General features: G+C 48.2%; 1 protein-coding gene across 3 annotated transcripts in view; it reads right to left on the bottom strand.

Moving 5' to 3' along the window:
• Nucleotides 1-25196, bottom strand: part of STK10 (serine/threonine kinase 10) — a 90682-nt gene that overhangs the window by 21823 nt on the left and 43663 nt on the right. For all 3 annotated transcript variants that reach the window (XM_045027683.1, XM_045027684.1, XM_045027682.1), the window contains 6 exons: nt 10234-10282; nt 7117-7266; nt 4746-4818; nt 3661-3855; nt 3434-3515; nt 982-1116 (listed from right to left, as the gene is read on the bottom strand). In XM_045027683.1, the coding sequence (XP_044883618.1) occupies nt 982-1116; nt 3434-3515; nt 3661-3855; nt 4746-4818; nt 7117-7266; nt 10234-10282 (684 nt within the window). The remainder of the gene's footprint in view (nt 1-981; nt 1117-3433; nt 3516-3660; nt 3856-4745; nt 4819-7116; nt 7267-10233; nt 10283-25196) is intronic.

Raw genomic sequence — 25196 nt, 5'->3', positions numbered from 1 at the left:
CAGAGGATGGAGTTTTAAACCAAGTTCATAATTTCTTTGACAAAGGATTTCTGGTGATAATCTGATGAGGTTCAACAAGGACAAGTGCAAAGTCCTGCACTTAGGACGGAAGAATCCCATGCACTGCTATAGACTAGGGACCGAATGGCTAGGCAGCAGTTCTGCAGAAAAGGACCTAGGGGTTACAGTGGACGAGAAGCTGGATATGAGGCAACAGTGTGCTCTTGTTGCCAAGAAGGCTAATGGTATTTTGGGCTGTATACGTAGAGGCATTGCCAGCAGATTGAGGGACATGATCATTCCCCTCTATTCGGCATTGGTGAGGCCTCATCTGGAGTACTGTGTCCAGTTTTGGGCCCCACACTATAAGAAGGATGTGGAAAAACTGGAAAGAGTCCAGCGGAGGGCAACAAAAATGATTAGGGGGCTGGAGCACATGACTTATAAGGAGAGGCTGAGGGAACTGGGATTGTTTAGTCTGCAGAAGAAAAGAATGAGGCGGGATTTGATAGCTGCTTTCAACTATCTGAAAGGGGGTTCCAAAGAGGATGGATCTAGACTGTTCTCAGTGGTACCAGATGACAGAACAAGGAGTAATGGTCTCAAGTTGCAGTGGGAGAGGTTCAGGTTAGATATTAGGAAAAACTTTTTCTCTCAGAGAGCGGTGAAGCACTGGAACGGGTTACCTAGGGAGGTGGTAGAATCTCCTTCCTTAGAGGTTTTTAAGGTCAGGCTTGACAAAGCCCTGGCTGGGATGATTTAGTTGGGGATTGGTCCTGCTTTGAGCAGGGGGTTGGACTAGATGACCTCCTGAGGTCCCTTCCAACCCTGATATTCTATGATTCCTTTCAATCCCAACAGTTTCCTGCAGCAACTTTGTCCTGCAGCTCTCTCAGCCTGCGCCTTTACAGCCATTTTACAGGAACTTTCCACCCTCTAAGAAATAGGAGAGGCTAAGTGGAGGGAGAGAACAGGACTTACAGATAGAGGTTCCGATGATTCATCCTCTTCTCCTTCCTCCCGATTGTCTTCGATTTCCTCCATCACTTCGGCCTTCGCCTCCGCCACCAGCTCGCGCAGGGCTCGGTTGCTGGTGACCTTGTTAATGAAGGAATGCTGCAAACCCGATCACACACGTGTTAGAAAGATTCCCACCTCTGAACAGGCCATGTCAGAGCACACTGGGGCAAACAGACTCAGTTTATCTTCCATTTCTAGTCAGTTTCTAAGGCCCTCGCCAGTTAGCTAGCATTACTAGCTTTCTTGGGTTGAAATAAGCCCAATCCGCCTTGCCGGCGCCATGGATTCAAATGTCCTGCCAGAGATCAGAAAGCCTGGCAGTTAAAGACAGTTTCAGCCGTTAGCTGTGCCTATTTGTGGATATAAATTCAGAGCTTTATGTTGTTTTGAACTCAGTTTTGTGTGATACAAGCAGTTTTGTGTGATACAAGCAGCTCTAGGTATTTTGCCACCCCAAGCATGGCAGGCAGGCTGCATTTGGCGGCTTGCCTGCGAGAGGTCCCCGGTCCTGCGGATTCGGCGGCATGCCTGCAGGAGGTACGCCGAAGCTGCGGGACCAGCGGACCCTCTGCAGGCATGCCGCTGAAGGCAACCTGCCTGCTGCCCTCGCAGCGACCGGCAGAGTGCCCCCTGTGGCTTGCCACCCCAGGCACGCACTTGGTGTGCTGGTGCGTGGAGCCGCCCCTGGATGCGAGGTCGGAGGGACTGCATGTGGATACAAATGTCCTAAACGCTACGCAGCCCTGCAAAATACATTTACCAAACAGAGCAACAGAGGCATTTAAACAAAAGGCACTTGCTGCAGTAGAGATACGGTACGATGCCCTCTCCTTGACACCGAATGACTCGGGAGTGTCTCCGTGATGCATGCATGGTGTGGGTCTCATCTGAAGGAGAATGGCATCTTTAAGAACCATATGTGTAAACAGAGTGGAGAGATGTGTAATGGAAATTGCAGTCAAAACCCTAGGCACACACAAAGCATGCATTTGTGCTAAGCTTCATCAAGAGGCCAGGGACTGTATTGTATACTTCCTGTTATTGACTAAGGTAAACACACCCCCAGTCGAACTTTTCTGGGTGGCAAACCACAGGCTAGCACACTCTCTCATCCACTCAGGGTTATTAGGCCAGAACTATCAATTTTCCAGATCAGAAGCTGATTTAAAGAGGCACATTACATACCAAATGAAATGCCCATCAGTCAAACAAAACCACATGACTGACCACTGTGGAGAGTGTGAAGCAAGAAGAAGATATGCCAGCACCACATACAAGTTATTCAGATAGGCAGTAAAAAGCATTTAACATTTTTGAAGGGTGAAGATGTGAATTTAACTTCAAACAGCATCTGACACCTTGGAATGTCTGGGAAATCAAAGCCCGTTCCTGCTCCCATTGGAGTCAATCGCAGTTTTGTCATTGGCTTCAATGGGAACAGCTTTTGAATGCTGTAGTGCCCAAAATGTAGCAGGCACTTTCCAAACATAGGATGAGATTGTGTACTCTGGGGCAGGGACGATCTAAGAGAGAGACGGGGGAGGAGATGGCAACAGGCCTACACTTTGATCGTTAGACTTCATACGGATATTCCGTACAAAAGGCCAGTGCTTCTGAGTGAAGCAGCTAGACGTCAGGAAGTGACAGATTAAGATGGCCTGTGCAACCTTAACACTGACCCTTCTGTGTCTACACCACGGAAATCCACTGAACAATCAAATGCCATTCCCTCCTCAGGATCCTACAGCCATCCTGGGCTAGAGTGTGAACTCTCCAGTTGCTGATCAGCCCCAGGCTCTGGTCGTTGGTGTTTAAACATTCAGATTATTTTCCATTTCCAGTTTATGGCAGAAGCTTCTCCCGGGACAATCCCCCCAACTAGGTCATCTGGCAACTGCAATATCTTGCGCCCTCCAGGCATTCAGGTGACCAGACAGGCTAGTGTTGTAGGAAGCCAGCCCTAAAGGCACTGCATGAATCAGTCAGTAGTGGATACTAAACAACTTACAACCTCTACCCCAAATACTATCTACATCACTCCCACTCCTTGATGATCTTTGGCTAAGAAGGACCCCAAGCATTACTCCTAAATTACTGTCTGTTGCACAAGTGCACAGGGCATTCTGGTCATACCAGAGAGTTTGTCCAGGCACAGCCTTTAAACAAGCAGACACAACAAAGCTCGTAGCTCAGTCTGCCTGTAAGAGGGTGTTACCAGCACAGCGAGAGACCCTGGAGAAGTACAAGTGGACTATAAAACTAGGGAAGACCAGTAAGTTTTGCTTAAGACAAGGTTTGGGACGTGCATAGGTTACTTAGACGCGTGGAGTGCTTAGCAGACTCCCCAACAAGCTAAACATGCAACACAAAGGCCAGTCTGAAGGGGTCAGCTCCCTCGAGGACATCTGCCTACCTCCAGTAGCTGTGCTGCACTTGGCCGAGTCTCAGGGTTCTTATCAAGTGCTGTCTTCAGGAAGTCTTTGAACTCTGGAGACCTTAAAACACATAATGATTGGCAAGGAACTCCCTGGATGGAGTCTGCATAGCATGCAGCACAAACAGCTGAGCCCAGCATCACTGGGACGCCACAGCAAAGAGCTTCCGTGCTCTCATACATGCGGTAGTCGTTTGTCTTCTTACCATTTAGAAGGGCAGTTGAGCGTGGGAGGGTCAGACTTGGCAATCTTCAGCAGGACTCGCATGGGGTTGAGTTCATGGTGAGGGGGCTCTATCTGGGCCATTTCTATCAGCGTTATACCCAGGGACCAGATGTCAGCCTTGTAGTCATAGGGAGTGTCCTTCATGGTTTCACACATCACCACCTCAGGGGCCATCCTGCGAGGGAGAGCACAAGGGGGAGTGGGGACTGTCTGAGGCATCACTGCTACCAACACAAGCATGTTTCCAAGAGTAGCCTGACTGCACACAAGCCCCAGGAGTCAGTATTTAAACTCTCTCATCGATCTGCAGCACTGCACCTTCACCTGAAATAGGACTTCACAGCTAGCCAAGGGGGAACAGCAGCTTTCCCACGGTTTGACAAGACCCATATTTCCCCTCCTTCCCCCCCATTCCCAAATCAGCTGAGACAGCCTAGGCAGTCTGTGAAAACCTCCAGGGCAGTGACATCTGGCATGGATGCTGCTTCAGACAATAAATTAATGCTCATTGATCCCATTCCTTCAGCACAAGGGTGATTTAGAGATTAAATTCCTGGAGTGAGTTGTGGCTCCCATGCACTTGGAGCTGCTTCAAAGAACATTCCACCATATGTGGTGGGGGAGGAGGAAGGAGAGAGAGCACATGTCCCAGATTCCACCCACTTCCAAGTTGTAGGAATTGCACTGGGTTGGAGGGAGGGGTGCCATTCCAACAGAAGACTATTCTGAAGACCATTCCTGTTTGTCTCCAGCTGCCCCAACACACTCCTCGCTGCCCCTTTACGATATACACAGTTGGGGAGACTCTTGAGAGTCGAGAGGATACGGAAGAGGTATTTTAGTTATTTTTTTCTTAAGATTTCTGAACATATGCTAAAATCCTCCAATCCACACCTGATAAGGCAACCTGGTTAAGTGGACCCTACGTTCATCACATCCTCATCCCTAGCAAGACAATGTTATACTCTAGATTTCCGGTCTGACCTCCAAAAGGTGCTGAAAATGCACCGCTCCCACTGAATTCACCTTTCAACATAAGGCTGCTGAACAAGCCAGTTTACTCACCAGTAAGGGGTCCCGATGAAGGAATCTCGTCTCTGCAAAGTTTTAATGTTTTTGGCAGACACTCCAAAGTCAGCTGCAAAGAGATTAATCACATTAGATGCTCTAAAAGAACCAAAATGCCTTTCAGAATTGTAAAGCAAAGGCAAGAGTGCTGTGTAGTATGAATATGCATCCTCTCTAGACCAAAGATTGTGAAGTAAATGTACCTCTGAGTGCATGAGTTCCTTCCATCCGTGAGGCCCTAAGAATATTTCTCCAGGTTAATGGACCTCTTTACAAGACATGAAAGAGCAGATACTCCATGCAAGCCCATTTGCTAAGTCTCTTAGAGGCACAATTTGTTAACAAGAAGTCTTACTTTTGAAACAAATAAGGCAAAGAGTCAAAATTACCTCCTTTCCCTTCCCCACAACCCAACAAATGATAATTATCAAGTGACATTAGCCATCTCCCTCCTGGTTAACAGGAAGCATTCTGTGCCTGCTACAGAAGAGACACTTTAGACAGCACTAACCAACTCAACAAGACTCCCCAAGCAACCTCATGCCCTGGGTGTCCCTAGGCTTCTAATTGCCAGAAGCTGGGAGTGGATAACGGGGATGGTCCACTCAATAATTGCCCTGTTCTGTTCATTCCCTCTGAAGCATCTGGGATTGGCGACTGCTGGAAGACAGGATACTTGGGTAGATGGACCATTGATCTGACCCAGTATGGCCAATCTCATGACTCTAAGAGATCATCAGTTTTGCTCTCATTCCAGCCCAGCCCCATCATTGTGGTTCTTAGTCTCTTTGGAAGATTCCTTCCCCCATCCCATCATATATCCTTTAAGGAGCTGACTTAGAAGGGTCAAGTGATTCTGGGTTGCTGATGTGAATGTGGCCCAAGGCCATAGGAAGATTTAAATGGTTGCCTGTTCACTGGTTCACATGTAATTAACTGGAACAGATCTCAGTCTTGTTCCCAGACACATCATAAAAGCCTACCATCACTACCAGCACCATCATTCCTGTTGGCAGCCTCAAGAGAGAGGCCTTGTACAATATGGGCTGGGCTGCAGAGAATGAATTGCCTCTCATCCCTAAGGAGTAGAGGAAGGTCAATTCAACTCAGGCTCACAGCATGTTGGCAGAGCAGCTCTTTAGGGAAGCCTGCCCTGCCTTGTGCCAGGCCTGTTCTGTGGATAGAGGAATTAGTCCAGTCTCCAGCCGTGCCAGTCTGGCACCTTACTCCAGCACTTAGATTCTCCTGGGAAAGGGGAGACTGTAGAACACTGCCTATTTTTGCTTTGCACATGTTTCACACCCAAAGTACAATTTCTGGGCATCCTGCAAGATGTGAAACAAAACAAACAGTGATTAAAATAACAGCAGAACGAGTGACTGGACAGAAGAGAGATGCCCTACATGTAATACAACTCCATTCCTTTTGCTATTGTAACCACGATTGCAGAACAGCAGGAAAATTCTGCAAGTGTTGGCATCACTTGTGATACATTTTTCAGTGAAGAATTCATAATGCATGATCCAAAGCCGCTGCTTGACTCTGAGTGACTGTTCAACAAGCCAGCGTGTTACAGTACCCCTGAAGACATTCAGGCGGAAGACCTGGTGAAGCAGTTTCCTGAAGGATGTGCAAGCCGGACCAACACTTCCTCCCCGTAGGAAGTCCCCTTACATGAGAGCTGATGGTGAAAAGAGAGACATGCTCCCCTTCCTCATTTCCGTCTCCCATTTGCTCAGCTGCCAAACCTGAGCTTCAGGTTAAAGAAAATCTACAGAGCAGCATGTTTCTCAAAGCTGAGTTGCAGCCAGTAGGCAGCCAGTGCTGCTCAAGCAGCAACGACTTTATTCCTTCCAACTGTCTTCCTTACGTTCTAGCCTTCTGCCCCAGCAGTGTGCAGAAAATTTCCCAGCATCTTTACTTCCACCAGATATTAAGTAAACTCCTCAGATTAAACACACTGGCTAGTTTCACAGCAGATTTTGCCTCCCAAGCATGTATCCTACTGAGTGACATCAAACCTGCCCCCTTCCTCCTATAACCAGACCCAATCGATAAGGATGAGAAGCAAGGCTTCAGAGCAGGAGACCCTTACAAACCAATGCATATTACCCCTCTCCCATTGGAGGGATATTTTGCCTTTGAAAAAATGTCAACCTGAAGTTTTGTTTCTGACGTACAGATAACCAAGGCTTCTTAAAATGTGGCTTGTAAGAGACTATGCACAGTTGCTAAGAGTTTATTACAATACGGTCACAAGTACAGCAAAGCTACGCAGCGGAGACTGAATCGCCACCAATTCAGAATTATACACCTAGCAAGCATGCACCCATCTTCTCTCTCTGTGACACCCCAACTAAAAGCTCACCGAGTTTGATATCTCCATCCTGGGTCAGTAGTACATTGCCTGCCTTTAAGTCACGGTGGATGATCTTTTTACTGTGGAGGTAGACAAGAGCCTCTAACATCTGGCGGCAAATCACTTGAATCTGGGGTTCCGTCAGGCCTCGATCCAACTCTGCAGAGAGACAGCAGTTAAACCAAGAGGGGATTAGAGAGGCTTCACTTGAGCTACAGATGCAGCCTGTGACCCAGACCCTGTGCAGCAGACTGTATATGGCCACTATACATCTGTTAGGTCAGTGGGACACCAATACAAATCGCTCTAGTATTGAGAAAGTTAATTCCCTAAGCTCACAGCACAATATTCCCACATGCTTTCAGAACAGGGATACTATTGAACCCCTCCAGGACACATGTGGGTCAACTGGCACGAGAGCATCACAGATGATGCACACATTTCCCTTTGAGGGAAACCTATAGATCAGTCATCCTTGGAATCCTAAAAGGGAGTCTGATTTCCCACCTTGAGGGCTGGACACAAGTACTCACCACTGGGGCACTGTGGAGAGAACAGACCTGAACTCTAATTGCAGGAGACACCAGAATCTGCACTGGGATACTGATTTGCACACTAAGGCAAGGAGGACTGCAATCCTTGCCCCAAACAGTGAGAAGCTGGCCACAAGGCAGTGTGGGTACAGGGAGAGACATGACCTGAGTGGTGCTAGGCCTAGTCAACAGACACGTGCACAATTCATATACATTTGTCAGCCCAACTACAGCAGCCTTCTATTTCTGCAGCTTGTTAGGACGCCCAAAAACCAAAGTTATGCTCCTGTGCGCTTTCCCCCACCCATCAGGAGATCCTCACTCTATGACCTTTATCCCAAGGCACCATCTCAGCAAACCATCTACCTAGCAGAATGTTGAGAAGAGTCAGGCCTCCACTCCCCTCTCCCCACCCAGCCTCCTTGTGTTAAACTTCCCTCTGTGCCCAAAGTTTAGTAAAAAATGGACAACACTGGAACCTGCAGATCCGGGCAGCTGGAATAGATGTAGATGTGTTCCGGGCAGCTAGAATAGCCTATTGTACACCAAAGGAGGGGGCAGACTCAAGGACTGAAGGGAGCTTATGTTAAGTAGGACAGCCATTCATTCAAAGCCAAGGAACTTAATCGCAGAATCAGAGAAAAAGATGCTGGTTCAGCTGTTTTGTTCTTCTCCCTGCTTTTCCACCTCCCCCTTCCCTTCAGTAACTCAAAGCTGGAGATTTTCAGTGACCCTCAGCTACGAGTCTGGCCGAACCAAGGCTTTCACTGCACAGCTGTTCGGGCAAATGTAAATGGTCATGATTTTCCCACCTCTCTTGTTTTCCAGACCACCTTTACTGTTAACCTTCTTGGGACTGATTTACCTACATGGGCAGCAGCCTTTCCCGATCCCCAATCACCTATTTAATATACCCTGATACTGGGAGATTATGGCAACATCGCCATCCCTTGGCTTGTATGGCCAGGCCAGTCAGGATTTCATAATACCTGTTTTCTCCCTCCTCCATTCTAAACCATATCCTCTGCAAGGCTGGCTGCCTATGAAACAGGAGATACCAGACCTGATCAGACAGGAGTCTAGGGCCCCAAGAGACTTAGGTGGGTTGGAGCTCTCTTGCCCTGCTGGGACCTACCATTCAGCTGGAAAGCTCAACAACAGCAAATCCACACCACAGCCCCAGCACTGTGAGTGCAGCTTCGCGGCAGAGACTGCATCGTCCCTTATCAACCAGGCATCCTTGCCCCCGAACACGGACGCCAGGCTACCATAAGATGTGGTGATTTGGACCCCACAGCAGAACACTGCAGTTCTTTAGGCAAGTTTCCTGAATTAGGCACATGTTTCCAATTTGCAGACTGGGAACTGAAAGTGACGAGCCTGGGCTCAGCTCACTTCCGCAGCAGAAAACAGTCAGATCTTCATGAACACTGGGGGGAAAAAACCCAGGAGAAAGTGACCAAAGTCGAGGTTGTGACCTTGTTCCACAGTCTCTAAATGAGCAGAGACCAGGAGCACTGTTCTCACTCTCCAGCAGGGGGAGCCCTTTTTTTTTTTTAAGGGAGAGATTGTGTCTTCTTATAGGTATGTACTGTGCCCGGCACAATGGGGCTGACATGCCAATGGGGGCTGCTGGGTGCAACTGTGCTGCTCTAGCTGACATCAATATGCTTCATAGCACTCAAAGGTCAGCTCCTCTCAACTAGAGGCAAGGCCCATGCAGAAGGGAGGAGTTAAAGTGATGGCTTCATGGCATTAATGTAAGGGCCTGTCTACACCGGCAATTAACAGCACCCCAACTTTCTCGCTCGGGGTGTGAAAAACCACCCTCCCGAGTGCAGCAAGTTGCAGCGCTGTAAAGCGCCAGTGTAGACAGTGCCCCAGCACTGGCAGCTACGCCCCTCGTGAAGGTGGTTTTTTAAGAGTTTTGGGAGAGCTCTCTCCCAGTGCCACGTCATTGTCAGTGTAGACTAGCCCTTGGTCTCAGTTTAACACTAGCTGTTTCAATGGATTACTGATGCTAGGGGTGGAAGGAGACTTGGAGAGACTCAATGTCAATGACACCCAGATTAACAGCTAAACCCCTTTTCCTTTTACCAGAGGCTTTCTTTAGGCGCATACAAGTGACACGGTATCAGTGTGCTTATAAATGGGGTCCCAAACAGACCTCCTCAGGCAGGAAGTATTATAGGCACCCATCCCCCCTAAAAATCACCTCCACCCCACTGCTTGCCAATACTGAGCAATCTACAGACCATGCAGCAGACTGACACACGTATCTCGGAAGATGCCAAGAGGTTGCCACAATAAACCTAGCCAACACGCAGATTATGGAGGAGAGGCAGAGGCTCCATAGTTAAGGCTGCAGCAGGGTTTCTATTTAGTTACACAGAAAACCATGACCCACCACCCTACAAAAGCCATGCAAGAAGCCACACCCTGGGAGGGTAGTGGAGGATGTCGCGTCTGCTGCTAAGGAGCACAGGAACATTACATGAAGAGGAGGGAGCTGCCCCGCAGTCCTTCGGGTGCAGATTTCTCTGTCTCCGACATACCCCTAGTCAAAGTAAGGATATTGATTTGCGGCACTTACCTAGCATGACAGCATCCACTGCCCCACCAGGGCAAAACTCAATCATGATCTAGCAAAACAAAGAGATAGGGGTTAAAATCAGTTATAAACAGAGATCTGAAACCTGTATTTCTGAGTACAGCCCACGTGACAGGGAAAAGGGAGCAAAGGGGCTTCTGTTGGAGCCAAACCTACTTCCCCCGCCCCACTCAAACAAGACTAGCTCTTGGTAACCCTCTGCACTGTTCAGATTTATTCACCATTCTTGCAGCAGCACAGAGACACTCAGTGGTTTTTGTTAGCCAGAGTTTTATTCCTGATGCTACAAAACCATAAGTTCTACATGTGCCATGTTCTCCCTGGAGTGAGAGATCTCGCAGGCAATCATGGCACAGAATCCACATGGTACTCTGTTGTTCCCAACAGAAAGGGCGTACACACACACAGAGCACATCCCTCCGAGAGCTTCCCTGAGGTCCCTACGACCCACAATCTGAGGAAGCAGGACAGAGCTTTACTTGGCTACAGCGACAGAAGTTTTGTTTTCTTATTACGCTGACACGCATGTGAATCAAAGCCAGTCTAGACCCTCATACCTGGAGGCCCATCTGGAGCAGCCTTAAGGTTTCAGTTCCGTCTTCATGTTTGTTTACAGCTTTTGATGGCCGCTGGGAACAGGGGCTGTTCCATCCAGAGCTCTGGACTTGCCAACAGGATGAGATAGCTGTCATACCAGAGAGCTGATGTGGCTGGAATTACTATGTCACTTTTTTTTTTTTTTAGGGGCTTTTTTACGTTTGGTTTTGATTGCTCCATAGTTAGCAGCCTTCTCCTGATTTTATAAGTGATTTGAGGAAAAACATTTCAGTACAGAGCTGTAGTCAACTGCCAGATCTTTGTTACCTCCACTATGGAGGAGGTACTATGTATCTGCTGGTATCCCAGCATCCTCCTGCACCATCACCACCACCCTTCAAGGCCGAGTCCCAGAAAGTTAGTTTGACCCAGCTACGTCACTCAAGGATGTGAAAAATTCACACCCCTGAGAGACGTAGTTAAGCTGACCTAAGCCCTAGTGTAGACAGCACTAGGTCGCTGGAATAATTCTTTCCTCGAACTAGCTACTTCCTCTTGGAGAGGTGGATTTACTACAGCGATGGAAGAACCCTGTCTAGTACAGACATAGCCACAGTGACTAAACTTCTGGCATCCCCTCACCCAGTGCTGCTTCTTACTCTGTTGGTATGATCACTGCTGAAGAGCCGGGCCCTGCGCCAATAGCCCAGTGGTGTGAGAGACAAGACAAATCTTCCACATGTGGTACAAAGCTGCAGCCACCAGGCTAGCTCTCCTGGCTGTGCTGCCGCTCACGCAGCCGCCAAGATGCTACTTGTGGAAAGTGCCAGCAGAAGCCATGTGGATACCATATTTCCATGCAGAAAGCTAAGAGGCTTTCCAAATTGACTGGCAAATGCTAATACGACTGCAGCCTGGCTAGTGATTTACTCCTCTCAAGAACAAAAGCCTCTACTTAGCAGGATTAGGCAGAATAATGGATTAGTGCCGTCTGAGATTACGCCTCAGCGGGTTGCAGTGCTAGATGATCATGCAACTGTGCCCTTCAGGAGATCCCAAGCAAAGAGGCTGCAGCACTGGAGACTCAGAATCACATAAGACCGCTTTGCTGTATGTTGGAGAGGGATCTCATCCAGGTTGCTGGGTCCAAAGTTGGGCCACCCAAGCCCTCTGGCACTGGTCTGCAGACTGCCTGGGTTTCCACCTCCACCTCCATCCATCTCAGTGAGAATGCTTCCAACACCTTACTTCAAAAAGAGCAGCTCTGTGCCAACAGCCCAGCTCCCCAGAGCAGCCCAACCACCAGAGCGTGTGTTCACAGGACAGAAGTGGGCTCAGGTAAGCAAAGAGTCCGTTTTCAAACTTTCAGGGGCTGAGATAAGGGTATGGAAAAATACCTTGCACTATAAAACCACCCTGACGGTGTCTCTTTTCATGTCCCAGTACCATACAGGGCAACATGCAGAGAGGTTGAAGGCCAGAGTTTACTTTTGAGGACAATAACCAAATAAGCTAAGCCCCCTTTTAGATGGGGCTACTGAGGACAGAGCTGACTGAACTGCAGCTCCGTGTGGAGCCAGACATTTCATGCTGCGGTAGTACTAATCCACACCGCTTTGAGGAAGGACACTCTTATGGTTAAAAAAGCACAGGACTAGGACTCAGGAGATTTGGGTTTAATTCCCAGCTTTCCAACTGACTCACTGTGCAACTTTGGTCAAGTCACATCCTACTCCTTTTGCCTCAGATTGCACAGGTGTGCAATGGAAATACTACTTCCCTGTTTCTGAGACAGCGTGAGGCATAATTCATTAGTCTCTACAATGCTTTGAGCTCCTCAGACTGAAGGTGCTATAGAATATAAGAACAGCCATACTAGGTCAGACCAGAGAACCATCTAGCCCAGTATCCTGTCTTCCAACAGTGACCAATGCCAGGTGCATGCCCCAGAGGGAATGAACAGAACAGGTCATCATCAAGTGAGCCATCCGGTCTCCCAGTCCGAGCTTCTGGCAAATCCTTGATAGAGGCAGATAATAGCAACATAACAGATAGCCATTGATGGACCTATCCTCCATGAACTTACCTAGTTCTTTTTTGAACCCTGTTATAGTCTTGGCCTTCACAACATCCTCTGGCAAGGAGTTCCACAGGTTGACTGTGCGTTGTGTGAAGAAATACTTTTTGTTTGAAACCTGCTGCCTATTAATTTCATTTGATGACCCCTAGTCCTTGTGTTATGAGGAGGAGTAAACAACATTTCCCTATTCACTTTCTCCACACCAGTCATGATTTTATAGACCTCTATCATATCTCCCCCTTAGTTGTCTCTTTTCTGAGCTGAAAAAATCCCAGTCTTATTAATCTCTCCTCGTACGGAAGCTGTTCCATATCTCTAATAATTTTTATTGCTCTTTTTTGCCCTATAGAAGGGCAATGTACTACTTCGTGTCCCTTACAATCACTGTACAGAGAGCCAGCTGGCACTCAGGAGTCAGCGAGGAAATTGGTCTGGACAGGGTTGAGAGATCCAAGGCAGATGCAGCAGCACTAGGCAAAGTGTCTTCACCTGCAGAGTTGCGAGAAATGAGGCAGAGGCAAAGGCTGGGGAGTAGGCGGATATAAGGTGAATCGATGGAACGAGCCCAGAGAGTTTGAAAACCGGGAGAACAATTTGGAATGCGAGTCACGGAACTCACAGTAGGTGAAGAAGCTGGGACAATATGGCCCACACGCTAGCATGAGAAAGGGGTGCAGTTGTGGCATTACCTAGATTGGTGTTTAAAACTGGAGTGTCCCCAGTAGAGTAAAAACGCAGGGGCTGCTCTACTGATACTGTTTCCCTGCCCCATATCCCCACTTGGTTCATTAGCTCCATATCACAACCCAAGTGAGGCTGGGGCTGCCTCACTTAAACCAGTTACTTTAAGTGGCATTCTCCACCCCATCCATTAGAACAAGTGGATGCAGTTCCATGCATCTGCAAGCCAAGCGATCACACGGGATTCCCCTGCTATGCACAACTGCCAGCGAGGGGAAACTGCCAAAGGGGAAAAGCACTTCCTCTGGACGGAGCATTAGAGGGCAAAACAATCCAGAATGATGGGGACTGGCATGGAGTTTTGTAGCAGTGGCATGTTCAGTCTCATAATGGGGAAGGATAAGATGCTACGGCTATTGAAAAATGAGAACCCCCCTCTGCTCTTTCCGGGAGCAGCAGTGTCAGAGCAGTACCATCGAGAAGGGATTGGACTCCCTTCATTCATACAGCTCAGCACCACTTACATTGCTTTCATGAAGAAGGCCCAACCAGAAGCTGCCTGTCGTTGCTTGTACTACCAGGCAGCACACCTGGGTTCGGTTCTTGGACCTACCTTCGACCCAGGGTTCACAAACCTCGAGCTCAGCCCAGAAGCTCGAGGTAAGTCAGTCCTACATGGCCTTTGCATAAGGGTCAGTTCAGACTCCCAGTGAGCAGCTATCAACATGCTTCCTGCGCTGTGCCAGAAGGTTCCAGCCACATGCAAGTTCCTCCAGGTCCTCTTCTGGGAGCATCCATGTTTACTTTTGTAATTTGAATTCTTTGAAGCTGTAAATGGCAGGGGGCAGAGCCCCAAGAAGAGATGGGAACTCAAAGTTCACCCCCTGAGGCACTTCACCTGTAAGCAGTCCCACTGATTTAAATGGGCAGAGCAAGTTCTGAGCACCTCACAGTCAGCCCCTTAGGGTACGTCTACACAGCAACTAGACACCCGCTGCTGACCTGTGCCAGCCGATCCTGGCTCTAGGCCCCTGCGGGGTGAAAGGATCCCAGACCTTGGGCTCCAGCTCCAACTCAACCCAAACATCTACACAGCAATGAAACAGACCCACAGCCTGAGCCCCACAGGGCCAACCCCAGGTTTTTCTTTGCTGTGTAGACATACCCTTAGACACCCAGATGTTAAACTGGTTGCCAGACCACCCTCCCGCTGAAGCATTTAAGGTCAAAATACTCTAAAGCATCCTTCCTCAAACGCAGTCACTCTTGAAAGAGAGTGGAGTGCCACAGAGCCAGTCAGCTGACACAGGCAGGAAGCATCATGTGGGGGGTTCTTGTGCAACAGGAGCCCGTCGTCACTCCAGCTCCCCAAAGTTCCCTGGGAATGGACACTTGTGTTCCCCAGCACAGGGAGTGGAGGTTGGTCTATAGGTTTGGCCTGGAGAGAGATTATGAGTTTGTATGGGGAATGGAGGAGCGACAAACCCAGCTTTGTTTGGATCAATATTTGGTGTGTTTGACCTTTGCAAAACCTCATTTTGGTTTACAGTATGAGAAGGGGAGGAGGCAGAGAAAGCCAGGAAAGTTAATACATCTGAAACACAGGCTGAGCACAGAGAAAAGGGTGGGGGGTGGGGAGGCGGGGAGGAAGAGAGCCAGACAATGGGAAACTGGAAGGTTAAAAAAAAAAAATGCATTTTCAACTAGGCCAGAGATGCTAAAGGATAACTAAGGGTCGGGGCTGGTTGGTCTAAACATCTAGAAAGCATTTGTGCTCCTTTCAGCCCTGAAATCTGAGTTTAAACAGTCTAACTCTCACAGTCCCAAATGCATGAAGTCCAATGACCTGAGTTCACCTTTTAGCGCTGGACACACTATCCCATACATTCCGTCCCACAGAATGCCGTGCTGCAAAGCATGTGTTTTTTCTCTCTCTCTCTCACACACACACAAAATAAAAACCCAGGCATTGTTACTATTAATAAACTGAAGCCACATCGAAAGCCAGCCCTGGATGTCGGCAGCAACTATGACTCTTGAACTTGAAGCCATGAAATGAGAGAGGGTTGAGGAAGGTGGCAAAAAAAGCAGGATTTGGATATTACACAGACAGGATTTAAAGCACAAAGGGTAACGATCTCTGAGTCATTCACATGCCACAGAGCAGGCACCCTGGTGGTCTGGTTTAAATGAGGTTCTGGGCAAGTTAAGACAGTCGTAAAAAGAATTGTTGACAAGAGTCCATGTTTCTGCGCACTGATTATGCCTGTAACTCATTAAAAGACTTTGGCTACAGATTAACCCTTTACTCAGTCCTATTTTCACCTGTTTTGATAAGCTAGCTAACTGTACTGTATTTTCTGTCAATGTCACCCTGCAAATCACAGGTAGCCTGGTACCACCTCACTCCATGAACGATGCCAATGTTAATACCCTGTTTGCTCCCATCTCCTCCTCCCTGCCCTGTGCCATGCTGTCCTGTCTGGAGATCATGCCCTCCCCATGACACGTCGCCCCCCCTTAAACTCTCCCCAGTCCCTTAAAAAACCAAAAAAACCCCAAAAAACCCCCACTTCACTTCTTCCCATAGAGAAGAGTTTAATAATTCAAAAGGTGCGGGGGAGACGGAGAGAAGCAAAATCCACGGCCTATTCATCCTGCCCTCTGGCTTCCCTCAGGCATCTTTCAGAGTGCAAGCTCTTTAGGATAGGGACTGTGCATTCTGTATGGTACAAAAGGCATGATACACCAGGATTCTAGCCACTCCTTGGCCAAAAGCCTACAGGTTTCATACAGATTGCAAACCAAAGATTCAGCATGCACTGTCCAGTCACCTGCAGCCCTAACGGTGTCTTGCAAAAGCCAACCGGTGAAGGCAGCACGTTATTCTATAGCTGTAGCCCACGAAAGCTTATGCTCAAATAAATTTGTTAGTCTCGAAGGCCTGGTCTACACTAGGCGTTTAAACCGGTTTTAGGAGCGTAAAACCGATTTAACGCCACACCCGTCCACACTAAGAGGCCCTTTATATCGGTATAAAGGGCTCTTTAAACCGGTTTCTGTACTCCTCCCTAACGAGAGGAGTAGCGCTAATATCGGTATTACCATATCGGATTGGGGTTAGTGTGGCCGCAGATCGACGGTATTGGCCTCCGGGCGGTATCCCACAGTGCAACACTGACCGCTCTGGACAGCAATCTGAACTCGGATGCAGTGGCCAGGTAGACAGGAAAAGCCCCGCGAACTTTTGAATATTTCCTGTTTGCCCAGCGTGGAGCTCCGATCAGCACGTGTTGTGATGCAGTTAAAAATCAAAATAAAGAAAGAGCTCCCGCATGGACGATGCGGACGTGATCGCTGTAAGGGCAGGCAAATCTGTTCTATCAGCGCTCTGTTACAGAAGACGAAATTCAAAATCATTTTTAAAAATCTCCAGACAGATGCCATAGCAGGGACTCAGCGCACTGCTGCGTGACAAGCGTAACGGAAAGCCAAAGAATCAAATGGACGCTCATGGACTGGAGGACTCAAGCTATCCCACAGTTCCTGCAGTCTTTGAAAAGCATTTGCATTCTTGGCTGAGCTCCAAATGCTTCTAGGGTCAAAAACAGTGTCCGCGGTGGGTCAGGGCATAGCTAGGCAATTTACGCACCCCCCCCCCCCCCAGAAGTGAAAGGGAAAACAATCCTCTCTTGACTCTTTTACATGTCACCCTATCTTTACTGAATGCTGCAGATAGACGCGATGGTGCAGCACTCAACACCAACATCCTTGCTCCCCCCACGCTATGGATGGCTGATGGTGCAATATGGCTGGTATCCGTCCTCATCATCAGCCTATTGGCACATGGGGCAGTGCAAAAGGACTGGTAACCATGCTGACTAGCATCAGTAAGGTCAATCAAGGGCGCCTGGCCCTAATTTTTCCTGGTAGATGGTACAGTATGGCTGATAACCATCGTCATCATAGCAACAGGGGGCTGAGCTCCATCAGCCCCCACCCTTCATGTGTAAAGAAAAGATTCAATTGCCCCTGGACTAACAGAGGGATGCTGGGCTCCTCTCCTACACACTCCTTACTGTCCTGTCTGGACTATCATAGCAGCTGGAGGCTGCCTTCCACTCATATCTCACTAACAAGTCACTGTGTCTTATTCCTGCATTCTTTATTACTTCATCACACAAGTGGGGGGACAATGCTATGGTAGCCCAGGAAGGCTGAGGGAAGAACGGAATCAACAGGTGGGGTTGTTGCAGGAGCACCCCCTGTGAATAGCATACAGCTCATAATTTCTGCAGGATCTGACACAGAGCAGCTGTGCTCTCTGGTTCTATGATACAGTGGTTCTCTAGTACACTTGCCCATATTCTAGGCAGGACTGATTCTATTTTTAGATACCAAAAAGGAGGGATTGACTCAGGGAGTCATTCCCAATTTTGGCTTTTGCACCCCTGGCTAAGAGCAGCCAGGGGCACTTATGACAGCAACAGATGTAGCAGTGCAAAAGGACTGGTAGCCACGATCATCTTATTACCAATTTATGGCATGGTAGATGGTACAATATGGCTGGTAACCATCTCTGCTATCATGCAAAAGCAAAAGCATGCTGCTGTGTAGCGCTGCTGAATCGCCTCTGTGAGCGGCATCTAGTACACATACGGTGACAGTCACAAAAGGCTAAACAGGCTCCATGATTGCCATGCTATGGCATCTGCCAGGGCAATCCAGGGAAAAAAGGCACGAAATGCTTGTCTGCCGTTGCTTTCCCAGCGGAAGGAGTGACTAACGACATTTACCCAGAACCACCCGCGACAATGATTTTGCCGCATCAGGCACTGGGATCTCAACCCGGAAATTCCAAGGGGCGGGGGAGGCTGCGGGAACTATGGGATAGCTACGGAATAGCTACCCACAATGCAATGCTCCAGAAATCGATGCTAGCCTCGCACCGTGGATGCACACCACCGATTTAATGTGTTTAGTGTGGCCGCGCACACTCAATTTTATACAATCTGTTTTGTTAAACCGGTTTATGTAAATTCGGAATAATCCCGTAGTGTAGACGTACCCTAAGCTGCCACAAGTACTCCTGTTATTTTTGCAGATACAGACTAACACGGCTGCTACTCTGAAACCACTCAATATTTATAATCCTTGGCAAGCACAGGATCCAGTGCTGCTAGGATGCAGATTGCACAGCCTTCTCAGGAAGCTGCCTCCTAAAACTACAAAGGTTGGTGTGGAGATGTGGCTAGCCAGCACAGCCCCTGCCCCCCTCAAATCAGGAGTCTCACATTCAACAGTAGAGCCAACAAAGTCTGGGCTGGCTTTCTTATGAGCAGTTAGGAGAGGGGCTTTGGCAAACATCCTGTTTATAATAATTTTTTCAATGCAACAAGTTCAGGACTTCCTTAGCAAAGCCTGCTGAGCCCATCTATGGGTCTGAGCTCCCGAAGAGGAAATTTAGCCTCAACAATAGCTTTTTTTCCCCCCTTTTCACTCAAATTGTTAAAACAGTCACAAATCTCCTGGGTTACACTCTTCAGTCTTTGGTTAACACTTTGTATGCTGTAAGTGCAGCAGCACCCAACTACATGCTGGGTTTGTATTGGTTTTCATCACAGAGGGACCCAAGAGACAAAAGACAGACTGCTGACCACATACTGTTAATGCCACCAGAAATCACAAGGACCACTGATACAACAGAGGGTCTAGAGAGATCTCTTTACCGAAAGTGCAACAAGCAGTCTCTTGTCTAGCCCTGGCACCAGATACTATGATGGGGGCTTTACCCCCACCACCTTTGCCCCCAGCAGCAAGGAGAGTATTTCAGATTCTTGTAGCCACTACAGATGTTGATTGTGCAGTTGGCTGCAACCTGACCTGAGCAGGATGCTGTGGGATGTTGTACCCAACACTGATCTAGTTTTCAGTTTAACGGAAAGTCCTGAGCTGCACCAAAGGGGTTAATTTTGTCCCCCAGAATCAAGCACATGGGCACATCCACCTTTTTATGATCACAAGGGAGAATAGACTCAACAGAATCTTGCAACAATAGTTGGGCACCTTTGACGTGGGAGATCTGTTGCATGTTGGTGCCAGGCAAGAACCCTCCCACGCCCTCTCCTGTGCACTCGGAAAGCTCCAGTGAAGCAGCAGGAAGGGGATTTTAAGAGGGTTCAAAGAATCCACACTCCTTCCAAGTTTTTTCAAACCGCTGCAGAGGTGTCCCTTCCCTTGCTCTTTGCGCAGCCAGCCAGCAGCTGTATTTATACAGAAAGGGCCACAGGAGGGACACGCATTTCCCATATGGTAAGTGTGAAGCTCATCACCCCCCCTCCCTCAAAAAAGTGCACATTTAATGTCAGGAGTGCTTCTGACTCAATGATTATAGAACTTGTGCTGTGTTACCGATTTGCTCCTTCGCAGAAAAAGTAATTCTCTCAGTAGGTAAAGAAGGAACGGTGCACTGGACCACCTGGGCTTTCACTCCGGTTACAGCCCCATTAGGACTCTTCAGATTTGGTAAAAAAGAAGCCAGAATAATCCTCATTCCCCAAGCCCGCAACAAGTGAACACACCCAATTTTCCAGCAAAGCTGATGAGCACACGAAGCCCAGTAACTTGCCTGTACTCGCACATTTCCAGGAGCTACTCAAATTTTTAATACAGGGCCTCTGGCTCCTAGGGGTTTGCTGAAGTCGCTCTAGTGCTCTGAAAAATAAAAACTCAGAGGACAAGTGTCGCTTTCTGCATTTACCACTGCTTCTACTAGAAGCTACAGTTCATTGGTGCCCTGCCACAAAAACATTTAAAAAATGTTCTGCTCCCATCAAGTCACAGTTAAGGACAAGCACTCCCCAAAACAATGTCACAGCTAAGAATGAAGAGTAAACTGTGTTTTTTCTCACCCACCAGCCACTGCATTTGCCCATGCAGAACGGGTGTGGAACAAATTTGATGGAAGAAGTTGGGGGAGGAGAGGAAGCCTGCTAAAGGGTTTACAATGAAGAGACCCAAACCTGCAAGTCATCAGATTCTTGCATGGTTTCTGGTTTCAGGTGAACTTCCTCTCTTTCACAGAGCTCTCGTTTGCCCCTTCCATCATCCAACACAGAGTAGGAAGTACGTTTCTTTATAAATGGTTTCAATCTTCCTGTAGCAAGTTTAGCGAGCTCATTCCACACAAGCATAAAACTGTTTTTTCTAGGGGGTGTTTAAACTCAGGGAACTCTAAGGTATGTAGCTTCTCTCTTTTTTAAAAAGTTGGCATTTATTTGGGCTACACACTGTAAGTTCGCATGGTGAGGAGCAGCTGATGTCTCTGAACTATCACTAGTTGTAATTAAAGTTGGATTAAATGAGTCAGCTGACAGGCAGGAAGCGCCATCTGGGGGGTTCTTGTGCAACAGGAGCCGGTCGTCACTCCAGCTCCCCAAAGTTCCCTGGGAATGGACACTTGTGTTCCCCAGCACAGGGAGTGGAGGTTGGTCTATAGGTTTGGCCTGGAGAGAGATTAAGAGTTTGTATGGGGAAAAGGGGGGAGCGATGAACCCAACTTTGTTTGGATCAATAAATTAAGCCTCTCAATTAAGCCCTCTTCTTGACCAACTAAGTAGCATGAAGGGTCACATAAGCCTATGGACTGAGCACCCCTGTGGTCTCAGGAGGGACATCTCCAGGTCAAGGATGAGCCATGGTGGTCGTTCAAGACCAAGCGGGGAGCCCATAGTCAATAGAACAGTTTCTGCCCACCTACGATGCTGCAGAGATGTTATCTTTGTGGCTGAACAATAAGCAGACTATTGCTTCTTAACAGCAACACTGCTCTGGAGTGTCAAGGCTGCTATTAGATGGTACAAACTGTGCTAGGCAAATTGACAGCAGTGTTTAAAAGTTCCAGGTCATCTCCCTTCATTTAAACATTTCTTACTGAGCAGCTCACAACTCCTGGGTGCTGGATTGTGTACAGCATGTATTCTCCTCAACCCCAGCCACACGGGCTGAACAGCAGCAACTTCCTCTACAGAACTGTGCTGAGGTTTTTAACCTTTACCGCTAGCAGCTGGCTGCTTTTCGCACAATTCGACTACAACAAAACCAATAAGCAGCAGCATCCTGCAGCTGTGCGCGCTAGGTGGAGCAGGGTTTGAAGCAGGAGAAGTCTGTGCCTCCGTGCCACAACAACCTGTCAGTGTGGCACTCCCGCACTCTTTGCCATACTACTTCAAGGCCTACGTGGGAAGCTTATGATCGCCCCTCGTCACATAAGCTGAAAGTGCTCTGGGCACCATCCCGTCACATTACACTATCAAACTCTCATTTATCTGAAAGGCTGGAAAGTGCCAGCATTCCAAGGGTTAATTTCTAGGGAAAGGGGAAACCACTTGATGGGGGGGGATGTGACAGTGCAGTGCAGAGAATCATCTGGTGCTGCTGGCTGCAGATTCACTACCCCAGTATAGAATGTTTACAGCCTTATAAGTAAACACACTGATGCGTCTTTGGTGGTGATGGGCAAGATGTGAGGCCCATGCTTTTTGTCCCATTTACAAGCTCCTGCTGTTAAAGCTAGGAACTGCCCGATCTGCTGCATATGTGCTTCATTTACACCTATACAGAAATTAGACTAAACTAATCATATACTTTCCACCTTCCTCCTTCCTATGAATTCCTACTAAGCCTGCACCTAACTCACTAGCAGTGGCTAGTTATGTCTTGTTTTTAGGCTAGTTCCCACATCAGTTTCCCCTCTTACACCCCAACCTGGCCCAGTGTTAATATTTTTCATGCTGGAGCAGCCATCCTTTAGGAGACCATGTTGCCACTGGAGATCTGGACTGAAAAAACAAAAGGAAACCGAGTAGCGGGAATGGTGGGGGGGCAGGGGAGAGGAACAGACATACACTGGTAATGACAAAGCCACTGTGTGTGTATGTATGTGTGTATCATGAACTCCAGCTCAGGGTCTGTATCTCGGCCTGGGAGGCATTCACCCATATTTCCTGTTGTGCCTCGAAAAGCAGCAACCATTGATGTTTACAGCCAGATGGAGTGATCCATCTGTTTGGGCAGCAACAATCCTGGCAGGTGTGTATAGGGGGAGGGGATCTATTTCTCCAGCCCTGCAGGGAGTTTACCCACACCCCCTTACCAAGTCTGCTTGAAACCACAAGACTGTTTAATTACAGGCCAGGGCAGTATTTCTACAACAGTGTGACTGCCACCTCAGCCCAGAAAAGGATTCCATCTCCTCTCTCCCTTTCCAAAGCTTTCCCTATAAATGAAATATTTTCAAGGCGGCCTCTGCCTACAGCAGGAAGGCCAAAATTCTCCCAGGAGCTGAATGAGAAACCCATGCACCCCGCAGAGCAGGGCTCTGCTCTCAGTGACTTGCATTGCCAAGCAGGCTGCTGCCTTCTGAACCAACCAGAGACTTTTCAGATTCAATGTCTGCATTCCTAGGTACCAGGCATTGCAATAACCACTCGTTACCAGCAGTTTCAGTTTTTCCATGTTTAGAAGCATAGTTGCCATGAGAAAAGTGGCCACACAGCAGCAGAGAGTAGAAGATCATTCTCACCTGCACACAGGGCTGGCTCCAGGCACCAGCGCAGGAAGCAGGTGCTTGGGGCGGCCAATGGAAAGGGGTGGCACATCCGGGTCTTCGGTGGCAATTCGGCGGTGGGTCCCTTGGCACCTCTCAGAGGGAAGGACCAGCCGCGGAATTGCCGCCAAAGAATGAAGTGGTGTGGTAGAGCTGCCGCCGAAGTGCCGCCGATCGCGGCTTTATTTATTTTCTCTTTTTTCCCCCCCTTCGCTGCTTGGGGCAGCAAAAAAGCTGGAGCCGGCCCTGCCTGCACAGTTCACTGCAGTAGAGCTGATTTGCAGAGGGGAGAGGGAAGGAGGAGGAAAGAGTCAGGAGCACATGGTACTGAGGTGCGTTAGTAGCAAAACGTGTTCAGTGTTGTAGATCTCAACAAGAGCTGAGGTTTCTTGGCATATATCACACCCACTTACTGGAAAAGCAGAAGCAACACAGCAAATGGCAGCAAGCCCTGTGATTCACAGGACTTCTACCATGCAGTGCTGAGTTAGTCAAGCCTGAATAAGCAACCCCGATTCAGCACAAATGCTTTACAGCAGGACAAAAAGGTAGATGGGGTTCTCTCAGGAGCCCAGACTACCTCAAAAGCTTCTGGTGTCACAGGGGAGACTAGATAATTGAGCGCATGGTGGGGGAAATCAGGAAAATGGTCAACAGGGATTTCCACCTACTAAATAAAAAAAGCCTTTTGGATTCCACTAAGTGTCAGGAATGACGCTGACAGAACATCTTTTTCCTGTTCTGTTGCTCAGGAGATTCTTCCCGTGAACAAATTCAGAAAAGTGGGGCCTTGGAGCTCCGCTTTCAAGTGCTGAGATACAAAGTACAGTTCTGCTCAGAAAAGCAAATTCCTGGGTGCATGTGTCAGCATCCTCTCTGCCAACATCAGCCACTAACATCTTCACCCCTTCACACTCATTAGCAAGGCAGAGCCAGCAACACTGAGTGAGAGCGGGATTCCCCTCCTTGTGTACATCAAGCTGATTAACACAATTTAGTAAAGAATTATACCCAGGCAGTCCACTGAAAGCACAGAGTCCTCAGTAATGTCTGTAATCCCTTAGTACAGTAATGATATTGTGGAAGGAAAGAACCCAGCTTGACTCTCAGAGTCCAGGCTGCATTTGCAGGGATGGCGGTGAGAACATTCCCACTTACAAAACTGAATACATGTTCTGAAAAACAGAGACAAGAAAACTCCACAAGACCAATGTTATTTGGCGTCACTTTTCTGACTGCAACCTCTAAGCCACATGAGGGCAGGGTCTGCTTTAATGGTAAAGAAACAGTCCACATCCTCCTTCCACTGTAAGGAGATGGAAAGCAGGAGGGCTAATGATATACCAGGGAAAACACTCTTAAGCAGTGTCAGTTTGGGTGAAAATCACCAGTCATGTTCTGTTGATTAAATTTCAACAGCCCACTGGTATTAGGTAACACCCAGTTGGTTGCCTTGGTAATAATCATCCCCATCATGGGTGAAGTCTTTCCATTTTCATTTCTAACAACCCAGTTCCTCTAACTGATTGCATCATCTGTGATTAACAGGAAGTCACCCCGTTAGCTTCAGAGAAAGAGAGAGAAGCAGATTCAGGATGATAAAATCCATTCAATCCCTTTAAACAAGTCCCCATCTATATCTCAAAAGGGGACTGAAGCTCTTTGGCACTGCAGTTAAACTGCAGAGAAAGAGAAAGCAAGTGCAAAAGATTTCAGCTGCAAACCTGGCACCACCCTTCCTCTGTTAAAAGAGCCACGGCCTTTGGTCCATTCCTTCTCCCCCCCCCACCCAGACCCAGTCACCCTGAAATGCAAATATTTCAGACCAGTGTCCCTGACACACACTGGGTGCAGCACGTATTCCCCTCCCCTTCTCCCCAGCTATACATGAAGCTGGAGGAATTCACCTTTAGAACAGTATCCTCCGTGTGAACTATCCCAACCCACTGAAAACATTTCCTGCCTTAGGTGCAGGATAGACTCTCCCTTCGTCGCACCCAGCCCAGGAAAGGATCATGTTTCCTGGCAAGCTCTTTACAC

This window comes from Mauremys mutica, chromosome 8 (genome assembly GCF_020497125.1).
Source record: "Mauremys mutica isolate MM-2020 ecotype Southern chromosome 8, ASM2049712v1, whole genome shotgun sequence".
Classification (NCBI taxonomy): domain Eukaryota; kingdom Metazoa; phylum Chordata; order Testudines; family Geoemydidae; genus Mauremys; species Mauremys mutica.
The sequence above is the reverse complement of the archived record's forward strand: the minus strand, read 5'-3'. Positions and strand labels throughout refer to the sequence as shown.